Below are 19928 nucleotides of genomic sequence, written 5' to 3' on the forward strand. Positions count from 1 at the left end.
TATTGCTGCTCAGGGCGCCCCCCCCTAGCGCCCTGCACCCTCAGTGACCGAAGTGTGAAGTGTGCTGAGGAGCAATGGCGCACAACTGCAGTGCTGTGCGCTACCTTGGTGAAGACAGGATGTCTTCTGCCGACGATTTTCCGGACCTCTTCTTGCTTCTGGCTCTGTAAGGGGGCCGGCGGCGCGGCTCTGGGACCCATCCATGGCTGGGCCTGTGATCGTCCCTCTGGAGCTAATGTCCAGTAGCCTAAGAAGCCCAATCCACTCTGCACGCAGGTGAGTTCGCTTCTTCTCCCCTTAGTCCCTCGATGCAGTGAGCCTGTTGCCAGCAGGTCTCACTGAAAATAAAAAACTTTCACTAAGAAGCTCAGGAGAGCCCCTAGTGTGCACCCTTCTCGTTCGGGCACAAAGATCTAACTGAGGCTTGGAGGAGGGTCATAGGGGGAGGGGCCAGTGCACACCAGATAGTCCTAAAGCTTTCTTTAGATGTGCCCAGTCTCCTGCGGAGCCGCTATTCCCCATGGTCCTTACGGAGTCCCCAGCATCCACTTAGGACGTTAGAGAAAAGGTTCTTCTGACATATCATTAGTTTTAGATTCTAAAATATTCTCTCTGCTAGAGATCAGTTATTCATCGATACACTATTCTAGAGAATATTTCAGAATCTAAAACTAATAAAGTCTGTTATTCCATCGGAACCTAAGTTTGTTTATCATAGAGCTCCGAATCTTAGGGAACTTAGTGTTATATCATTTCTCGCTATTGGGTGGTAGGTAGGGGTCCTTTCAAACTTTTTCCTTGGGGCCTACAATATATCTAGGTATGCCCCTGAACCTGCTCACTGTAGTGTGGTATAAAATGAACTGGAGGGCATTTTAATGTTATATACTATGAACCGGGGCACTGTAATGAGGCACAATATGAATGGGGAGCACTATATATCATAATGTGAATTGGGGGTACTGTGCGGCATAATGTGTACTGGCAGCTCTGAAATGTGACATAGGGTGAAATTAAGTACTACTGCGATTCATAAAAGAAACTAGAGCACTACTATGGGGCATAACATTAAATAAGGCTCTACTATGGTTCAGAAAATGAACTAGGGCTAGGGCACTATTATAGGGCATAAAATGAACAACTGCTGCAGATAAGTGTCTCTCTAGAACAGTGTTTTTCAACCACTGTGCCGTGGCACACTAGTGTGCCTTGAGCAGTCTCCAGGTGTGCCGCCATAGAAGCAGAGCCAGGCCCCTCAGTGTTTTGCTGCTACTGAGGCCCTGGAATGATCAATACTGGTGGGTTTAGTGGTTGCAGAGCTAGTTCTAATTTGGGCCCTGGCAGTGTTGGGCTCTTCTGGCTTTTTCAGATGTGGCTCAGGCGTTACCTATGGAGAAGCTGCGACATGACATCCTAGGACACGCAACTGCACCATGCATCACTATTATATTTGAGTGAGCCTTGGCAAATTTAAATCTTGTTCAGTGTGCCGCAAGTTGTAAAAGGTTGAAAATCTCTGCTCTAGAAGCATTGGGATGGGGGCCCCTTCAAAATGTTGCTATGTGGCCCACAATGTTCTGGCTACACCTCTGCACTTAAATATAAACTGTGCCTACGTTATCACACTTTTTCAATGTTTCTTCCTGTAGTTCTTGTTATGTACAAAGGAAGTCAACAAAAATATCTCTCTCCATATTATGACTGATTTCCAGTAAATATTCTTGTTAAATGTAGAGAAATTTACCTATTGGTGCTATAGAAACCACCCCAAGACATGCTAAACCTGAAATATGCAGTCACACTTTGACATGGCATGTATGCTAAAAGACAAAGAAATATTTACATCTATGCACACTTCATAACAAAGATAAAGTGTACAATAAATTATAAAACTAGTCTGAGTTCCAACTCTACATTCAGAAAACCATTACTCCCACCTTTTAGCCTATTATTTTCATTACTTCCTTCAAGATGATGTAAAGTGGGCACCATTTCTCGGTGTGCTATGGACAGCAGCCAAAGTGAGGCTATAAAGGAGCAATTAACTCTTACTCATCCAAAAGAATAATAAAATGGTCATAGGGACAACTCAATCTATGCAGCCTTTCCAAAACTGTGTTTTCTAGCCATGCAGTTGCTGTACAGCTGTAATCTGCCTTAATAAATACATTCTTACAGCTCTTAAAGGGTTCCTCTACCATAAAACAAACTTGTCAAAAATAGTTGAGGAACAAGCCAGATTAGGGACTAGACTGGACCTGGTACTAACTAACAACGTGGAGATAATAGCGAATACTGCAGTAGGCGAGACCTTGGGTAACAGTGATCGTAATATGAACACATTCGACATTAGCATTCAAAAGCAGCACTCTAAGGGTACAACTAAGACTCTTAACTTTTAAAAAGCTAATTTTAACATGCTGAAAAATGCACTAAAGGACATAGATTGGCGAACTTTGTTTCAGGGAAAAAACACGGCCGAAATGTGGGATGTTTTTAAAACTATGCTTGACAAATATACCCATAAGTGCATCCCCTTGGGCTGTAAAAATAAGACTATTAAATTCAAACCAATGTGGTTAAACAAAAAAGTTAAGGGAGAAATGGATAAAAAGAGGCGGGCATTCAAAGCTTTCAAATCAGACGGGAAGGCGGAGTCATTCCAGTACTACAAGGAATGTAACAAAAAATGCAAAAGGAAATTCAGAGCAGCTAAATAGAAAATGAAAAGCAAATCGACAAGGAGTGTAAAACTAACCCTAAAAACTTCTTTAAGTACATAAATGGTAAGAGGCAAAAAAAAAAAAAAAAAAAAAAGAGAATACAGGACCATTAAAAAGCGAGCTGGGATTCCTGATAAATGACGATAATGAAAAAGTTGAAATATTGACATTTTTTTCCTCATCAGTGTTTATTAGAGAGGACCAGGTTGTGGGATTAGTGAGTAACAATAACAATAGTATTGATGAAAGCCCATTGCATAATATTTATCTGTCTGAGGAAGTAGTCCGTGAACAATTAAAAAAAATCAAGACTAATAAATCTCCTGGTCCAGATGGCCTACATCCTAGGGATCTGATGGAGCTAAATGCTGAAATAGCAAGGCCGCTGTATCTGATTTTCACTGAGTCACTTAGATCAGGAATGGTACTAAAGGACTGGTGTATAGAGGATGTAGTCCCAATAATTAAAAAGGGTATTAAACTTTATCCTGGTAACTATAGACCGGTTAGTCTGACATCAACAGTGGGGAAACTATTGGAAAGTATACTAAGGGACAGCATACAGGATTACTTGGAGAACTCCCATGCTATTAATAAGAACCAGTATGGTTTTGTGAGAAATAGGTCATGCCAAACTAATTTGATTAGCTTCTATGAGATAGTAAGTGATAATCTAGACAAGGGTAATGCAATAGATGTGGTTTATCTGGATTTTGCAAAAGCTTTCGGCACAGTACCTCACAGGAGGCTGATTTTCAAATTAAGGGAGCTCGGTATAGCAGACACTATTTGTACATGGGTGAGTAATTGGCTTGATAACAGGGAACAGCGAGTGGTGATTAATGAGATGTTTTCCCCCTTGGGGTAAAGTAATTAGTGGAATACCGCAGGGTTCTGTGCTGGGGCCACTATTATTTAATATATTTATTAATGATTTAGGAGAAGGACTAGAAAGCACAGTATCAATTTTTGCAGACGATACTAAAATATTTAGGGTAATCAAGTCAGATGGTGATATGGAGTCTCTTCAGAGTGATTTATTTAAACTGGAAGTTTGGGCAAAGAAATGGTGGATGAGGTTTAATGTGGAAAAATGTAAAGTTATGCACTTTGGGACTAAGAATAAACATGCAACCTACCAATAAAATGGGGGGAAAATAGGAGAAACTGTATTAGAAAAGGATTTGGGGGTGTTCATTGATAGTAGATTTAGTGGCCACACACAATGTCAAAGTGCAGCAACAAAAGCAAATAAGGTGTTAGCATGCATGAAAAGGGGAATTGAGACAAGGGATGCGAGCGTAATCCTGCCACTGTACAAATCATTGGTAAGGCCGCATCTTTAGTATTGTGTACAGTTCAGGGCCCCACACTATAAAAGAGACATTTTAGAACTTGAAAAGGTTCAGAGGCGAGCTCCCAAATTGATTAAGGGGTTGGAGACACTGGACTATGAGGAGAGGCTTTCTAGATTAGATATGTTTACACTAGAAATGAGATGACTAAGAGGAGATATGATTACCATATTACAAATATATCAATTGGCAATATGCGGAGCTATCATGTGAGTTGTTTACTAAGGGACCTCTACACAAAACGCGCGGACACCCGGTAAGGCTTGAGGAGAGGAAATTTCATACTCAGCACAGGAAGGGATTCTTCACTGTGAGGGCAATACGAATATGGAAGGGTGTGGTTCATTAGGTCGACATGCATTAGGTCAACATACATTGGGTCTACCACTGAAGGTCGACATGCATTAAGTCGACATGGTCGTTAGGTCGACATGGAAAAGGTCGACATGAGTTTTTTTTTACTGTTTTTGGTGTCGTTTTCTTCGTAAAGTGACGGGGAACCCCAAATAGTGCACCGCTTCACTCGCCATGCTTCGAGCAAGGTGCCTTGCTCCGCTGCGCTCAGCACAGGTTACCGTTCCCAATTGTAGTCCACGTGGATCGTTAAGTATGAAAAAGGTGAAAAAAATGGAAAAAATCACGAAAAGCTCATGTCGACCTTTTTGCATGTCAACCTAATGACCATGTCGATCTAGTGAACATGTCAACCTAATGTATGTTGACCTTCAGTGGTCGACCCAATGTATGTCGACCTAATGCTTGTCGACCTAACGACCGCCTCCCATATGGAATACACTGCCAGAGAAAGTTGTAATGGCGGACTCATTCAATGCGTTTAAAAATGGGTTAGACAAATTTCTAAGGGAAAAAGATATACGAGGATATAGCCTTTTAACCTAAATAGAATAGGGAATGCAATATAATTCAGGTTGAACTCGATGGACTACTAGTCTTTTTTTAACCTCACCGACTATATTACCATGTACGATAATTGTAATGTATGGCATATCTGGATAATAATTACCGTATATACTCGAGTATAAGCCGACCTTTTCAGCACATTTTTCTATGCTGAAAAGGCCCCCCTCGGCTTATACTCGAGTCAACGGCTGCAGCAGACGCCGTGGGCTGTGTGGGCGTCCGCTGCAGCCGGCTCCAGGGACAGACACTAGAGGTCATTATTGACCTCTAGTGTCTGTGCGGCGTTGCTATGGGAGAGACGTCATGACGTCTCTCCCATAGAGATGATCGGGTGCCGGGAAGCGGGCGCCGGCGCGGGCGGCCAGACGGAGCGGCGACCAGACGGAGCGGGTGGACAGATGAAGCGGCGGCCAGACGGAGCGGGTGGACAGACGGAGCGGAGCAGCGCAGCAGCAGAAGAAGCGGTCGGGAAGCAGGAGCGGGGCAGTGGTAAGTATTGTTTTAGTGTATGTTTGTGTGTTTGTAAGCTGCAACTGGGGCACAGTAACAGGGGGCAAAGAAAGGGGGCACAACAACTACTGGGGGCAAAGAAAGGGGGCACAACAACTACTAGGAGCAAAGAAAGGGGGCACCACAACTACTGGGGCAAAGAAAGAGGGGTCATAACTACTGGGGGCAATGAAAGAGAGGGCATAACTACTGGGGGCAATGAAAGAGAGGGCATAACTACTGGGGGCAATGAAAGAGAGGGCATAACTACTGGGGGCAATGAAAGAGGGGGCACAACTACTGGGGGCAAAGAAGGGGCATAACTACTGGGGGCAAAGCAACGGGGGCATGTTTTTATCTGGCACTGTGGGGAGATATCTGTCACTGGGGGTATATGTGGCACTGGGGGCACAACCCTAGAAACAAACATTACACCCTGGCAACAAGCATAACACCTACCGCATGAAATCCCTGGCAACGAGCATGACACCCTGAGCATGAAAACCCCTGGCACCGTGTATTTCCCACCCTAGGCTTATACTAGAGTCAGTAATTTTTCCCAGTTTTTTGTGGTAAAATTAGGTGCCTCGGCTTATATTCGGGTCGACTTATACTCGAGTATATACGGTATATTGTACTAAATAGCATTATATCATACCTTCAGCTTTAAGAGCTGTGACCTGTCTCTCCACTGCTTACCAAAACTATAGCCAATGCCATACCCAGGGGCTGTGAGAGGGGGGAAGCAGGGCTGTTATGCAGCCCTAGGCTGACAGTCCCACACTTTGGTACAGATGTTGATAACATGGAATGCTGCAGTTGGATAATCGTGGCCAATAAGGAATATGTTTTACGCTCGTATTTATACCGTAGGTAAATTATTTAATTCACCAGAGTTGGAAATTGTACTGCTATGTCTCCTGGCAATTACTTAGCTGTCAATCAAATGCTTTTCATTATGGCATAAGGGACAGGCTGCAAATATCAGATCTCGCTTTGACCATCAATTGGATTATTATGCCGAGTTGGGATTGTAATGCTGGCAACGGGAAATGGGACCTTGCATCCCGGAAGGGACCACGACATCCCGATGATCATAATCCCGACAGGGGAAGGTATGTATACCTTCCCACAATGGCCCCCTAAACCTAACCCTCCTATGTAGCAGCCTAAACCTAACCACCCCCTTCCCCTCAAAGCCTAACCCCAACACTCCCTGATGGTGCCTAAACCTAACCCCCCTGGCCCGCAGCCTAAGCCTAACCCTCCTCCCGCAGCCTAAACCTAACCTCACCACCCATCGGGACGCTTTTCGGAATTGTTTTCCTGGAAATCACTGTAATGTAGCATTTCGTGTTTTCCTGGAAATCACTGTAAAGTTCCATTTCGGATGCAGATACAGCCACACTCTCACACACAAAATAGTCAGGCCACGTATAATTTTAATCAGCTTGTGCATCCTATTCGCATAGCAATGCATATAAGGTATGCTGGTTGTGTGCATCGGAGACGCAGTTCAATGCAAGCAGATCTTTCTCTGTGTTGTCATTTTGTCATTCTTAGTTACAGTGTGTGATCACTTTATACAGCAATCCTGGGGCCCAGCATTCATTTGTAAGGCATGTTAGCATCGTGTGAGCACACTGCAGAAATTAATGGTCAACGCTTGTTGAACAATGTGTACTGTACAAGTCGCAGTGTGTAATAAAATTAAACTTGCAATGTATAACATACATTAGTATATCAAGGATAAAATTGATAACAAAAAAAGTATTCTTAATTGTTTTTCTAAACATCTTGTCCTTTGCGGGAATTGAACCCTAACTAACGGGCATAAGAATCATTGGTGATACCACTATGCCAAGAAAGCCATGGAGACAGGTGACTGACACCTGCAGTGACATACAGATGTTACTCATTGGAAGTGCAACTGATTGATATATCTGTTACGTTCTTTGTGCTCCGAACGAAAGATATTGAGTGGTAAGTCCCGAGCACAAGAACTTGATGCTGAAATAGTGACAAGGTATAATAATAATCCCTAGCAACCTAACTCCGTTGTTTCACCCGCGTGGTCCGTCTACGCCTGCGAGACTATGTGCTCTTGGGTCCACGGCAGCTGCGTTTGAAGGGCGGATTAGGTCTGCCCAACCCTGATGCTCCCCGGTCTTAGTGTGAGACAAGGCGTAAACGGAGACGGGAAGATAACAAGGAGACCTCTAACTAAACACAAAACTGAGCTAGGGGCTACTACTGAACTACAAACTAAAGGTATGTGCGGCACGGCCGCCAAAGGAAAAGGAAACCAAGGTACACTATCCAAACCCTACACGGCACCGCTGTATACCAGGTAGGACAGCTATGGCGGAACACCTTCGCATAAACAAGAATAAAAGGAATTCACGGCCAAGGCCACAAGGTGCGGCTGAAGGCCGCTACTCACAGCACCGGGAACAACCGTAAGCGAACCGGAATCTTCGGATCTCTGACGCAGGTGACAACCGTCAGGAAGGCAGGGAGAAGTACAAGTATTGGCTTCCGACACCAGGAGTCAGGACCACCGGAACAAGATGACTGTACTACAGAACACTGGACAGGGAATTTTCTCCAGAGCAGGAACAGCTCACAGGAAGCTATCACCAGCGTCTGTGAAATGCACTGAGACAGAATATAACAGGGAGCCCTCCAAAAGCTGCAGAGAACCTAATTAGTGATGTCGTGCAGCTGCCTTGCTGCACGACTCAGAGTTAGACAGGTGTTAATTATGATTTACATGGCAACGGGGAACGCGGTCCGCCTGTGGTGTCCCCGTTGCAATGGACCCGGCGGCACGGCGCGCACGGCGTCCTGGCGTTGCCAGGGACCCGGCGGCTCAGCGCGCACGGCGTCCTGGCATTGCTAGGCGCCGTGCGGGGGAACAGCGCGGCGCCCGTGACCGTTGCTCAGCAACGGTCGGGCGCCGGCAAGAGCAGCCGTGCCTAACAATATCTGTGTTCATGCCTGAGTCTGACTCTCGTAACTTGAAAAGACACACTGGTATTGTATATCTGTGTAAAAAGAAGCAACCACAGCTTTTTTCTAAACTGATTGGTAGATCTGTGTGAATGTCTGAGTCTGTGTACTAAGCATGACAGAACTTGTTTTGGGAAAATTAGAAAAAAGCTGTGTACAGTTCCGTATAATTTTTAGTGGGGCATAGATACACGCAATCGGCTCAATTTTTTTTTTTTCTGGGCTTATATTGTTACTGTAGTTACTGTGAGTGATCATGAGTGCCCCAGACATAAGCAAAATTGCAAGGTCCGAGAACACAGCACAAGTGATGGTGTACAAAAAACCTGAGATTTTTAATGTAAAATATACAGTATAAAATGAGTGATCATGAATGCCCCAGCACAAGCACAGCAACATTTGCAGTGTAATAAAACAACTGTTATCGTGGTAAGGTATACCCACCATAATATAACATACTACTTTATAGTGTTCGGTGCATTTGAGATGGAAATAAAAAAGCATCTAAAAAAAGTAGTTCTTAAACTACAAGCATTGTTTCACTTTACAATGGAGACTTCACACATGCGCAATGGTGGTTTTGAAAAGCTACACCTGTTGGACGAACACCAGTATTGCACCCACCCACGGGCATCTTAACCGAGGAGGATACCCGTGTCCAACCTCCTATGTCAGGGCCCCCTCCTCTGCAGCCGGCACCCGTCAGCGTAACAGAGTCTGAGCACTAGAGGTTGCACAGGCTCTATTGCGCATGTGCAAATCTCCAGGGAAATAGCGCAGTGGCTATTTTCCCAAAGATTTTCTTACTGCGCATGCGCAGATCTCCTGGGAAAATGGTTGCAGCACCATTTTACCAAAGATTTGAGGGGAGATGCTATCGCCGGCGGGGGACTCCAGAGAAGTGAGTATTTCAAAAATTGGTGCAGGGTATGTGGTGTGGGCCCCCCTAAACCCCAGAGGCCCGTGTGCACCGAACACACTGCACCCATTATAGATACGCCACTGCACACGCCGGAGACTTTATTCGTCACATTGCGACTGAATAAGCCACAATGCGACAACGCGCAGGTAATCGTAATGCAACTAGTTTTTCGCACTACATGCCACACGGAGGATAGACGAACGTCGTTACATCTGTACAGATTAATAAAGTACACAGTGCCATGCGGCTCTACAACAGTGACTGCACCTCTTCTAGTTTTGTTTGTGTGAACAAATGCACAGTTCTATTTCTTTTGTTCTGTGAGCAGTATTTTAAGGATATGCGCTCCTCTGAAACTATTGTTATTTTATATATTTACAAGTAAGAGACAAATTAAGTATTTTGTTTAGAAACCACAAGCACCTCTCTACTGATTGACTGTGGAAAGATAATTACTTTTATTTGCAGAAAAAAAATCCAAGTTTTCTACAATGGAAATGTCAGATATTATATATTGTTTAATCTTCGCTTCTTGCCTGTAATCTGCTGGTTAAACTTTGCAAATTCTAAAAGGTCTAGTTTTGGTAAGTATACTGTGTTTATCCAGTTTTACATATTAAAAGCAATTTTTTGGGCCTATGTTTTGCATGTATATATGTGTTTATATATATTTATCAACAGGTATTTATATAGTGCACGCATATTCCACAATGTTTTACAGAAAACATTTAGTCATTCATTGCAGAACCTGTCCCAGGGAAGCTTACAGCCCTTCCCTACTGTAGATTACATTTTATATTCCCTACCCCATGTATACACAAATATAATTTAAGATTTCTTTTGTGTCAGGACCCAATTAATCTATCTCTATGTTTTTGGATGTGGTAGGAAACTGGAGCATCTGGAGGAAACCCAGGCAAGCGCAGAGAGAACTCACAAACTCCACACTGATAGGGCATCATAGGTATTGATCCCAAGGTCTTAGTGCTGTGAGTGAGGCAGCAAACTAATCATTGCTGCCTATGGGTTATTATTATTTCACTTGCTTAGCATTGTATAGCTAACATTCTGCAAGGTTTAAACAACTGAACCCTACAATCAAATAAAGCAATATACATAAGAGCTGTGAAGTACGGTAGGTTCATGTTACATTGGTATTATTTTGGTTACAGGCATCCTTTCAATTTTAGGAAATACCTTGTTCCCAATGGCCTTTTTTGGTGGAAAGTGGAAGGTCCTAATGTGAGGATATTTGCTTTGCAACTTGTGATGTAAACTCCGGAACTCTGCATATCTTCGATAAATGTTCCATTCCTCATCTTTAATCCTGATGTAAACCTTAAAGAAAAACAAGCAGGGTAATGGTTTTATAGTGAATAAGACTTCATAGAAAGATGAATATCGTACAGAGCATGCAAATGATTTTATTTAGCATTTTTCTCCATGGAAGCAGATTAAAGGCAAATAACTTCAAAGTGAAAAGTTTCAGTATTTTGTATAAAACTGAACACAGTCCAAACTCTTGTGAATTAATTTTAATACAAAAAGCTGCAGTATTTTAATGTATCTAGTGTCATCAATCTGTAATTCCACAAAACTGGCAAGGGGGAAAGATTCAATTAAATGCAATATTGAATAGTGCTGAGAATGAGTGCCCGGAGCTATTCAATTAACCTGCATCTCCTGACTTAAGCCTCCCGACCAAGGTACATGCTATCATTGTACCCTGCATATGAGCTCACTCTTCTGCATTAAGTGTTAACACGGAGACCGTCAGTTGCTATACAAACCCTAAATCAATGAATAGCCAGTTTAATGATACAGTTGATATACCACAGACTTAATAAATATTGAACATGTTAGAATGGTCTTTAATCTATTTATTATGATCTATTTACTTACTCATAGTAGATCTATGAGTACTTTCATCCATTTCGTCATCTATGATTATAACTGGACATAGTAGTGTGCACGCTCAATACAATGTACTGTACATTAACTGCATTTGTTTGAAAAAAGAATGTCAATGATCAAAGTAGATCCAATGTGAGCTTGATGGGCCCTTCGTAAAAAAGAAACTTCACCACCAATTTTACTCATCTAAAAAAAAATTCCAGCCAACATATTCCCAAATATCACTAAGAACCCCATAATAAATGTCTAGAACCACAAGTAGTACTTTACATTGATTTTTTTGTTTATTACAGAGGGGGTGTGGCTACTCTTCCCCCACTTTGACCTATTTGTACACAGGACCACTGTTTGTCTCAAGACCACCAGCCAAATGTGGTAACTGAATTCCTCTTTCTTAGTGGTGGGCAACAGCCAGCAGCCCGAGAGTCTTTATCTAATGTCCCCAGCTCTGGATGCCCTTGTTTTGACAAATTCTTTGCTGTATCATAAAGCAGGGAATGTAACTAAAAGGAAGCAGCTGGAAAAGAGAGAGCAGTGCATTCTGCACAACATGTCTCCCTCTTTCCCGTGCGGTCTGGCTGTGTGAAGGAGTGAGTAGCATGTTGGGAGTTATAAAGGACACGAGGGGGAGGCCTGAGGAGCATGTGAGATGTTTTGGAGTACAGTACATGTGGGGTTCTAAGGATATATGAGTGTCTCAGGGCATATGGGGCTAATGTGGAAAAATGGCAGGCCTCAGAAACATATACAGTAGTGGAATTTTGAAGCCAGTGAATGAGGGTGCATTTTGGGTTGGGTGAAGCAGTTGTGGCAAGGTTATTTTTGGGACATTATTTTTATTCTTCACATTATTGGTAATGTGCAACCCTTCTGGAGGTTGCAGGTCCCACACGTGGCCCTTTAAGTATATTAGGTTGCCGATCACTGCTTTATTTGTTACTATTTACTTTAAACAAGCAGAGTAAAACCACATGGGTAACATTTCTGGACTCAAATGGAAAGTGCACCTATTAAAATTACAGACAGCTCATAGTTTGGACTTTTACAAAACATGAGTCTACAACAACTGAAGCTGTTAAAGTATTGATCACGTTAGTCAATACCCATATTTTATGTTCTAATTGATAAATGTTATTGCCTACCAACCTTAATGCTTACTAGCCACACCGTTTAAATCAAGTTAACAACACATTTTAAGTTAGTGCTAATGTAAGGTACATAACATGCCCTTTTAAACTCTATTATATGTCTGTCAATAAGAGCAGTACGCCTCGAGGCTTAAGAATCAGTCTTCTTTCTTCACAATGACAATGCAATGCTGAAATCAATATTTTCCAAAACAACTGTCATAAAAACGGTACTTTTATGGGAAGAAGAAAGATTTTTTTTGCTATGAATACATAAACCCCTTCATGTAGAGATTTGTAGCATAATAAAAAGTAAAATTCAGCAGCAGAAGCCTAATTTAGAAACTCAATGGTGGATTATGCAAAACCCATGTGTGCTGGATGAAAAGTTTTAGGATTTAGTTTTGTCAGTTGTCAGAAGTGTCAGCATTGATAAATAAATAGTACTGTATGTTAACCATTCAAAGATAGAAGATACACCTATACATAAGTAGGACTCAGAATCAGCCCCTAAAGGAACACTTTCATGAAATTATGGTTTTGGGGGGGGGCTGCTACAAACAATTTGTAACACTGTTATGTGACTACCATAGCAACCACAGTCACCTGACACAATATCTAGTGAGCAGAGAGGCATTAGAACACCCATTTTAATACTGTCTCAGCGGGCACATAGAGGGGTGGACTGGACTATGAATAATGGTAAATTAACCGTTACTGTTTATGTTATCTACCTCAGTGACACCAGAGATGAGTTTATGGAACCAAGGGGGCAGTGAGCGGAAAAGAAATGTTGATAACAGTTATATAAATATAATCTCTGCATGGAAATATAGATAGAGGTAGCATTATGACAAAACTGCAAAGTTAATTTCACAAGACATATCAAAAAATTAACTTCATGGTTTTCTTGCACAAAAAGAAACTACTAGCCTAACTACGGGCCTAATGCAGACCTGATCGTTAGGCTGTGTTTTTGTAGAGGGGGCGATCAGGTCTAAACTGCGCATGTGTATGCACCGTAATGCGCAGGCACGTCGCAAGGGTACAAAGCGGATCGCCGCTCAGCGATGGGTTTGTGCGAAGAATCCATTCACACAGGCATTCGCAAGGAGATTGACAGGAAGAAGTGTGTCAACTGACCGTTTTCTGGGAGTGGTTGGAAAAAACAGGATTTTAATACCTACTGGTAAATCCTTTTCTCTTAGTCCGTAGAGGATGCTGGGGACTCCGTAAGGACCATGGGGTTTATACCAAAGCTCCAGACCAGGCGGGAGAGTGCGGACGACTTTGCAGCACCAATTGAGCAAACATAAGGTCCCCATCAGCCAGGGTATCAAACTTGTAGAGCTTAGCAAAGGTGTTTGAACCCGACCAAGTAGCCGCTCGGCAAAGTTGAACTGCCGAGACTCCTCGGGCATCCGCCCAAGAAGAGCCCATCTTCCTAGTAAAATGGGTCTCCACCAACTTCGGTAACGGCAATCCAGCCGTAGAATGAACATGCCGAATCGTAACACAGATCCAGCGTGTAACAGACTGCATAGCCGCAGGCACCCCAATCATGCTGGGAGCATACCGGACAAACAGAGGCTCTGTTTCCCCAATCTGAGCCAAATTGGTGACATAAATATTCAAAGCCCTGACCACATCGAGAGACTTTGAATCAGCCAATGCTTAAGTAACCACAGGCATCAAAAAAGGCTGGTTTCTGCGAAACACAGAAAACCACTCTTGGCAGAATTATTATCCAAGTTCTCAATTCCGCTCTATCCACATGGAAGATCAAACAGGGGCTCTTGTGAGACAAAGCAGTTACTTCCGACACCCACCTTGCGGACGCCAAGGCCAATAGCATGACCACTTTCCAATAGAGAAATTTTAAGACAACTTTTCATAAAGGTTCCAATGAGTGTGACACAAGAATATGCGACACCACGTCAAGGTTCCGCGGTGCCAATGGGGGCACAAATGGAGGTTGGATGTGCAGTACTCCTTCCACGAAAGTCCGAACTTACGGAAAGGTGGCCAATTCCTTTTTTTTTTTTAAGAAATAAATTTTAGAAGGCCAAAACTGCACTGAAATGGAGCCTAACTTTTAGGCCCTCATCCACACCTGCTTGCAAAGAATGGAGAAGAACGACCCAGCTGAAAGTCTTCTTGGTTTCACACCAAGACACATATTTACACCAAAAACGGTGGTAAGGCCTTGCCTTTACTTCTTTTCTAGCCTGAAGAAGTGTGGAAATGACTTCACTGGGAATACCCTTTCGGGCTAGAATATGGTGCTCGACCGCCACTCCGCCAAACGCAGCCGCGGTAAGTCTTGATCCATGCCCGGATCTTGCTGTAACAGTTCCTCATGTAGAGGAAGAGGCCAGGGATCTTCTATGAGTAAATCTTGAAGATCCGGATACCAAGCCCTCCTTGGCTAAACCAGAACAATGAGGATCACCTGAACCTTTGTTCTTCTTACGTTTATCACCTTCAGAAAGAGTGAAAGCGGAGGGGACACCTAGACCGACTGAAAACACCCAAGGTGTCACAACGGCGTCCACTACTATAGCTTGAGTGTCCCCTGACCTGGAACAATATCCCTGAGGTCTCTCGTTGAGGCGAGACACCAACATGTCCGATTGAGGCACCCCTCAAAGACTTGTCACTTCTGTGAAAACTTCTCGATGACGACTGTATATCTCCCGATGGAGATCGCGTCTGCAGATGAAATCTTTTTCTCCGTCGTTCACATCCGGAACGAAGACTGCAAATATAGCGTTTACCAGTCTTTCCACCCAGTGGAAAACTCTTTGCGGCTTCTGCCATTGCGGCTTTGCTCCTTGTTCTGCCCTAGTGGGTTACTTACACCACTGCTGTCAAGTTGTCCGACAGTATTAACACGGGCAGATCACGAAGCATATGTTCATTGAAAATAGCTCATAATTCAAGAAAGCTTATTGCAGACAAGCTTCCCAGCTTGACCTTTTCCTCTGGAAATACTTCCCTTGCACGGACTGCTCCCCAGTCTCGGAGATCTGCATGCATGGACACCAGGATCTCATCCTGTATTCCGAACCTTCGTCCCTCTAGGAGGTGAGAACTGAGTCGACACCACAGGAGGGAAAACCTGGCCATTAGGATTATGTTCCGGCGCATGCACAGGTGAGACCCGGACCACATTTCCAACTGGCCCCGTGGAAACCAGTCTAGCATTTGACCTGCTCACCGAAAAGGCCTCTTAGGCCGCTCCGATCTTCTTCATCAACCGAACATATTGATGGATTGTCACTGGAAATCTGATCCGACTCCGGATCCTCAGATCTCTTTCCACAGGAACACCCAGAACATCAACCGTTCCGTATCTACTCTGATACCCACCTCCGACGCCTGCGTCGTTGGGAACAACAGCCTTCCCCTGTGTTGAAGAACAGTCAGAGAGAAAACAACGATTTGCACCACTTGTGTCTTGACCTCACCTTAATCAGGAGAGTGTCCCAGTACAGAACAACAATGGCTCTTACTATTGAAAGAATACCATCCCACTGCCATCACTCCGGTGAAATGGCAAAGACACTCCTGGATATCCACCCAGGTAATCTGAATGCGGAGAGCAACGCATTCAAACCTCTTATTTATTTATTTTTAAACAGGGACAGCAGGACAATGCCCTGAACCTAACGCACCTCTGGTATGGCGTCGCGTACTACCTCCCCTTCCAGAGGGGGAACGGCGAGATCTATTAGAAAAATCAGTGAGGGGAAACATCTGTAACGCCAGAATGTCCCCCTTTGGATTCTATAATTAACTCACAGGTCCTAGTCTATTCCCGGACTGACTGAAAAGTAGTAGCCGAGTTCCCACCGGAGTGGGCCCCAGGCAGATAGACTCAGCGACATGCGGTGGATGTGGTGGAAACAGAAAACGACATCCGCTTCTGTGAACCTCACAAAGCTGCAGAACTTTTACCTTTTCACCTTCCACTGTCTGCACAGAAAAGGAAAAAAGGAACGGTACCTAACCGGTTAAAACGACTGCCTCCCACTAAAGAATGCCTCACCAACCGATGTGAAGGAGACTAACTCACGAAGTTAGATTTACCAGCAGTATCCGCCGAGATTGGCTGAACTGAGGCATGCCCAAACAGCGGTACACCATCACAGGGAAAAAACTCCAGTATCTCTCGGAGTCAGCCTCAGCATTCTCCCGGCTACACCTCCTGTATACGCCCGGCAGCCTGCCGCAATGTTATAGAGAAAAATCAACATAAGAAACATCCCCTCTCTTTAGGGTAATTCTATTGGATGCCTTTCCGAATATAAACACTCCCCCATATGCATGTAATGCAAATAACTCCAAAGCATATAAATAAAATATCACTTAGCTTCCTGTTTACGATCCTTTGTTGACAGGGCCCCATGTCGACCAGGAGTTGACTTTCACAGTATTCCATCCGCGGCGGGAAAAGAATAACATTCGGACTCTTTGAGAGGAACTGAGACAAACTCGTCACGGCCGACCTATAGCTATATCAACAGAGCGAGCAGCACATGAGAAGGAATACCTTTACTTCAGCATTCATTATAATATGAATATACATAATGTAATACACAATTTACACACATATCCTATATTATTATACAGAATAAAAAACAGTTTCCCAAGTGCGCTCAATAAGACTGTATCTACAATGATTCTTTCAGTGTTGTTTCCATAAGTCAGAATTGAATACTGGAGAAGATTTGTATCTGGGAACCTGAAACGGACACCCCTCACCAAGATGGTCACCCAAACAAGAGGCCCAAGGCCAATTAGTAAAAAATTGTTTTAATAACACATGTTAGAACAAATACAGTTTTCATATAAAATTCATCATATAGTGTTTACAAAGATGTATTTAAAATGATGACAATAAAGCATAACCAGTATGTTCGTTGTGTGGTCTTTAACTCTAGATACTCCCTCACCTTTTTCAAGGTGCGAGCTTAAGAGGGAGTATCTTCACAAACTATGCTGGAAACTCCTGACTGACAATTCCAACGCGTTTCGTCTTATCGACTTCATCGGGGGTAACAGATATATAAAACAGGCTTATTTACCATTAATAGATTTGTGTGTGGAGAATCACAACCTTGGGTATAGTGATAAAAAAAGGATTCTCTTAAGTTCGCTCCTGATAGGAGCTTTCTTGGTGGTTCCTTTTAGGAATCCTAATGGTCCTAGATATAAAATTCTGCCTTAAAGATAATTATTCAAGACTCCTTTGTGGAGCTCCTTATAGGGGCTATTGATTGAGGTTCCCTTTAAAAATACTGGCAGTCAGATTTTGACGCACTACCTGAATAAGATATCCAGATCTTACAATCAGGACTATTTCTGATTCAGGTATTAGCCCGTATATAGAATACTTCTAGGAAAAAATACTTCAAAAAGTATAAAGCTGATTTGACAATCACAACGCAATGAAAACCTCCTCAGTAAAACTCACAGAATGGATCCTGAGAGATTCTGGCTGTGAATGGAAGTGGCAGAGTCCCGTTGGTGTGTGGGAGCAATGGCGCGCAGCGGGACTGCTGCGATATGCTGGTGGGGGTATTGTAGCCGGTGCCCGGGCACCGAATAGCATCTTAAGCCAGCGGATGAGACCCTCAGTAACTTGCTGCCCAGGGCATTCCCCCCCCCAGGCGCCCTGCACCCTCTGAGTGCCGTTGGTGTGTGGGAGCATGGAGCACAGCGCGACCGATGCGTGTTACCTCCGTTACCGAAGTCTTCTGCCGTCACTGAAGTCTTCTGTTCTTCTAATACTCACCCGGCTTCTTTCTTCTGGCTTCTGTGAGGGGGGTGACGGCGCGGCTGCGGGAACAAGCAGCTAGGCGAACCAAGTGATCGAACCCTCTGGAGCTAATGGTGTCCAGTAGCCTAAGAAGCAGAGCCCTTGAACTAAGAAGAAGTAGGTCTGACTTCTCTCCCCTCAGTCCCACGATGCAGGGAGCCTGTAGCCAGCAAGTCTCCCTGAAAATAAAAAAACTACCATAAAGTCTTTTTCTGAGAAACTCAGTAGAGCACCCCTAGTGTGTGTCCAGTCACTCCTGGGCACAAAGTCTAACTGGAGTCTGGAGGAGGGGCATAGAGGGAGGAGCCAGTTCACACCCATCCAATGTCTCCTGCGGATCCCGTCTATACCCCATGGTCCTTACGGAGTCCCCGGCATCCTCTAGGACGTATGAGAAATGCAGGCGTGTCCATACGTTGCAGGGAGGGTTCCTGATGTCAATTCCAGTCCCGGACAGGCTGAAGTGTTCGCAGCAGCTGAGTAAGTCCTGGGCTACTCAGAGATTGCACAAAATCTGTTTGTACAGCTCTGCTACACATGCGTTCGCACACTTGCAAAAAGAAAATACAGTCCCCTATGGGCGGCGACTATGCGAACGCAGGACTGCAAAAAAAAAAAAAAAAAAGGGGAACAGGTCTGAATTAGCCCCTACTGTATGTTCTTTCCCTCAGAAACATATGACCTGAAGGACTAATGACTGACTGTAGGTGTCACATTTGTTATTAAGAGACCTTCCCTTGATGAACATTATTGATGTGTTTTCCTCTCTTTCTCTCTCGACCCTATCTTATATATCTATATGTGACATATATTTATGTGTGTACGCACAACACGCTTTGAAACTTTCACAGGGGAAGAGAGACAGTGAGTGGAGTCTTTGTCCACATCCATTTATGTGCAGACATTCTAATAGGTGCTACAGTCCTGTGACTTATAGCATACCATCAATTGCTGCCGTCAACTCAGGGCCCTCAAGCGCCGTAGGTGCTTACGGTTGAAAAGGTTGTGTGGCCTTGGGTGGGTGGGGTGACCCTATTTTCATCATTTTGGGTTATGCCCAGAGCAACCAATTAGCTTCTAGCTATCATTTTATAAATTGTACTTGATAAGATCTACCTAAATGCTGATTGGTTGCAATGGTCAACTCTCCTGTCCCTTCTGTGTGATTGACACTGCCCAGTATGCACTAACCATGTGTAAATCAGGAGACACCATTCCCATGTACTGTAGCATACATCTCAACATTTGGTGTTAGATTCGGGACTCCCCAAAAAGGGGACATGGCCTCAGCAAGAGGACCGTGGGTTTGCTGGCATGACACAACAGAGAGCCATGCCCTGTTTCCAACCCTGTGGGGGTATGACCAGCGTTTCGGGAGCTGTTGGCACTTCCCCTGTCCCTCTCTCCCAGCGTGAATAGACGTTGTGTGCAGTGTTTATTCTCTTCTGCTCTGCTAAGCAGAACAGCCAGTGACAGGGGTTCTCCCAACTTCCCCCCACTGAGGGACACTGTTGCCTGTGGGTGGGACAGTGCCCAAAAATTGGGACTGTCCCATGAAATTGGGACCGTTGCTAGGTATGATGTAGCAATGACAGCCTGATTGAGTCACAATATGGCAACTGCCTTGTGCACTGCTGTGTA

The 19928-nt window shown here is 44.0% G+C and overlaps 1 protein-coding gene across 4 annotated transcripts in view; it reads right to left on the reverse strand.

Moving 5' to 3' along the window:
* The window catches only part of SNX29 (sorting nexin 29), a 1242095-nt gene that overhangs the window by 382163 nt on the left and 840004 nt on the right, over positions 1–19928 (reverse strand). For all 4 annotated transcript variants that reach the window (XM_063934344.1, XM_063934341.1, XM_063934342.1 and 1 more), the window contains one exon: positions 10620–10760. In XM_063934344.1, coding sequence (XP_063790414.1) covers positions 10620–10760 — 141 coding nt within the window. The remainder of the gene's footprint in view (positions 1–10619; positions 10761–19928) is intronic.

The sequence above is a fragment of the Pseudophryne corroboree genome, chromosome 7 (assembly GCF_028390025.1).
Source record: "Pseudophryne corroboree isolate aPseCor3 chromosome 7, aPseCor3.hap2, whole genome shotgun sequence".
Lineage (NCBI taxonomy): Eukaryota > Metazoa > Chordata > Amphibia > Anura > Myobatrachidae > Pseudophryne > Pseudophryne corroboree.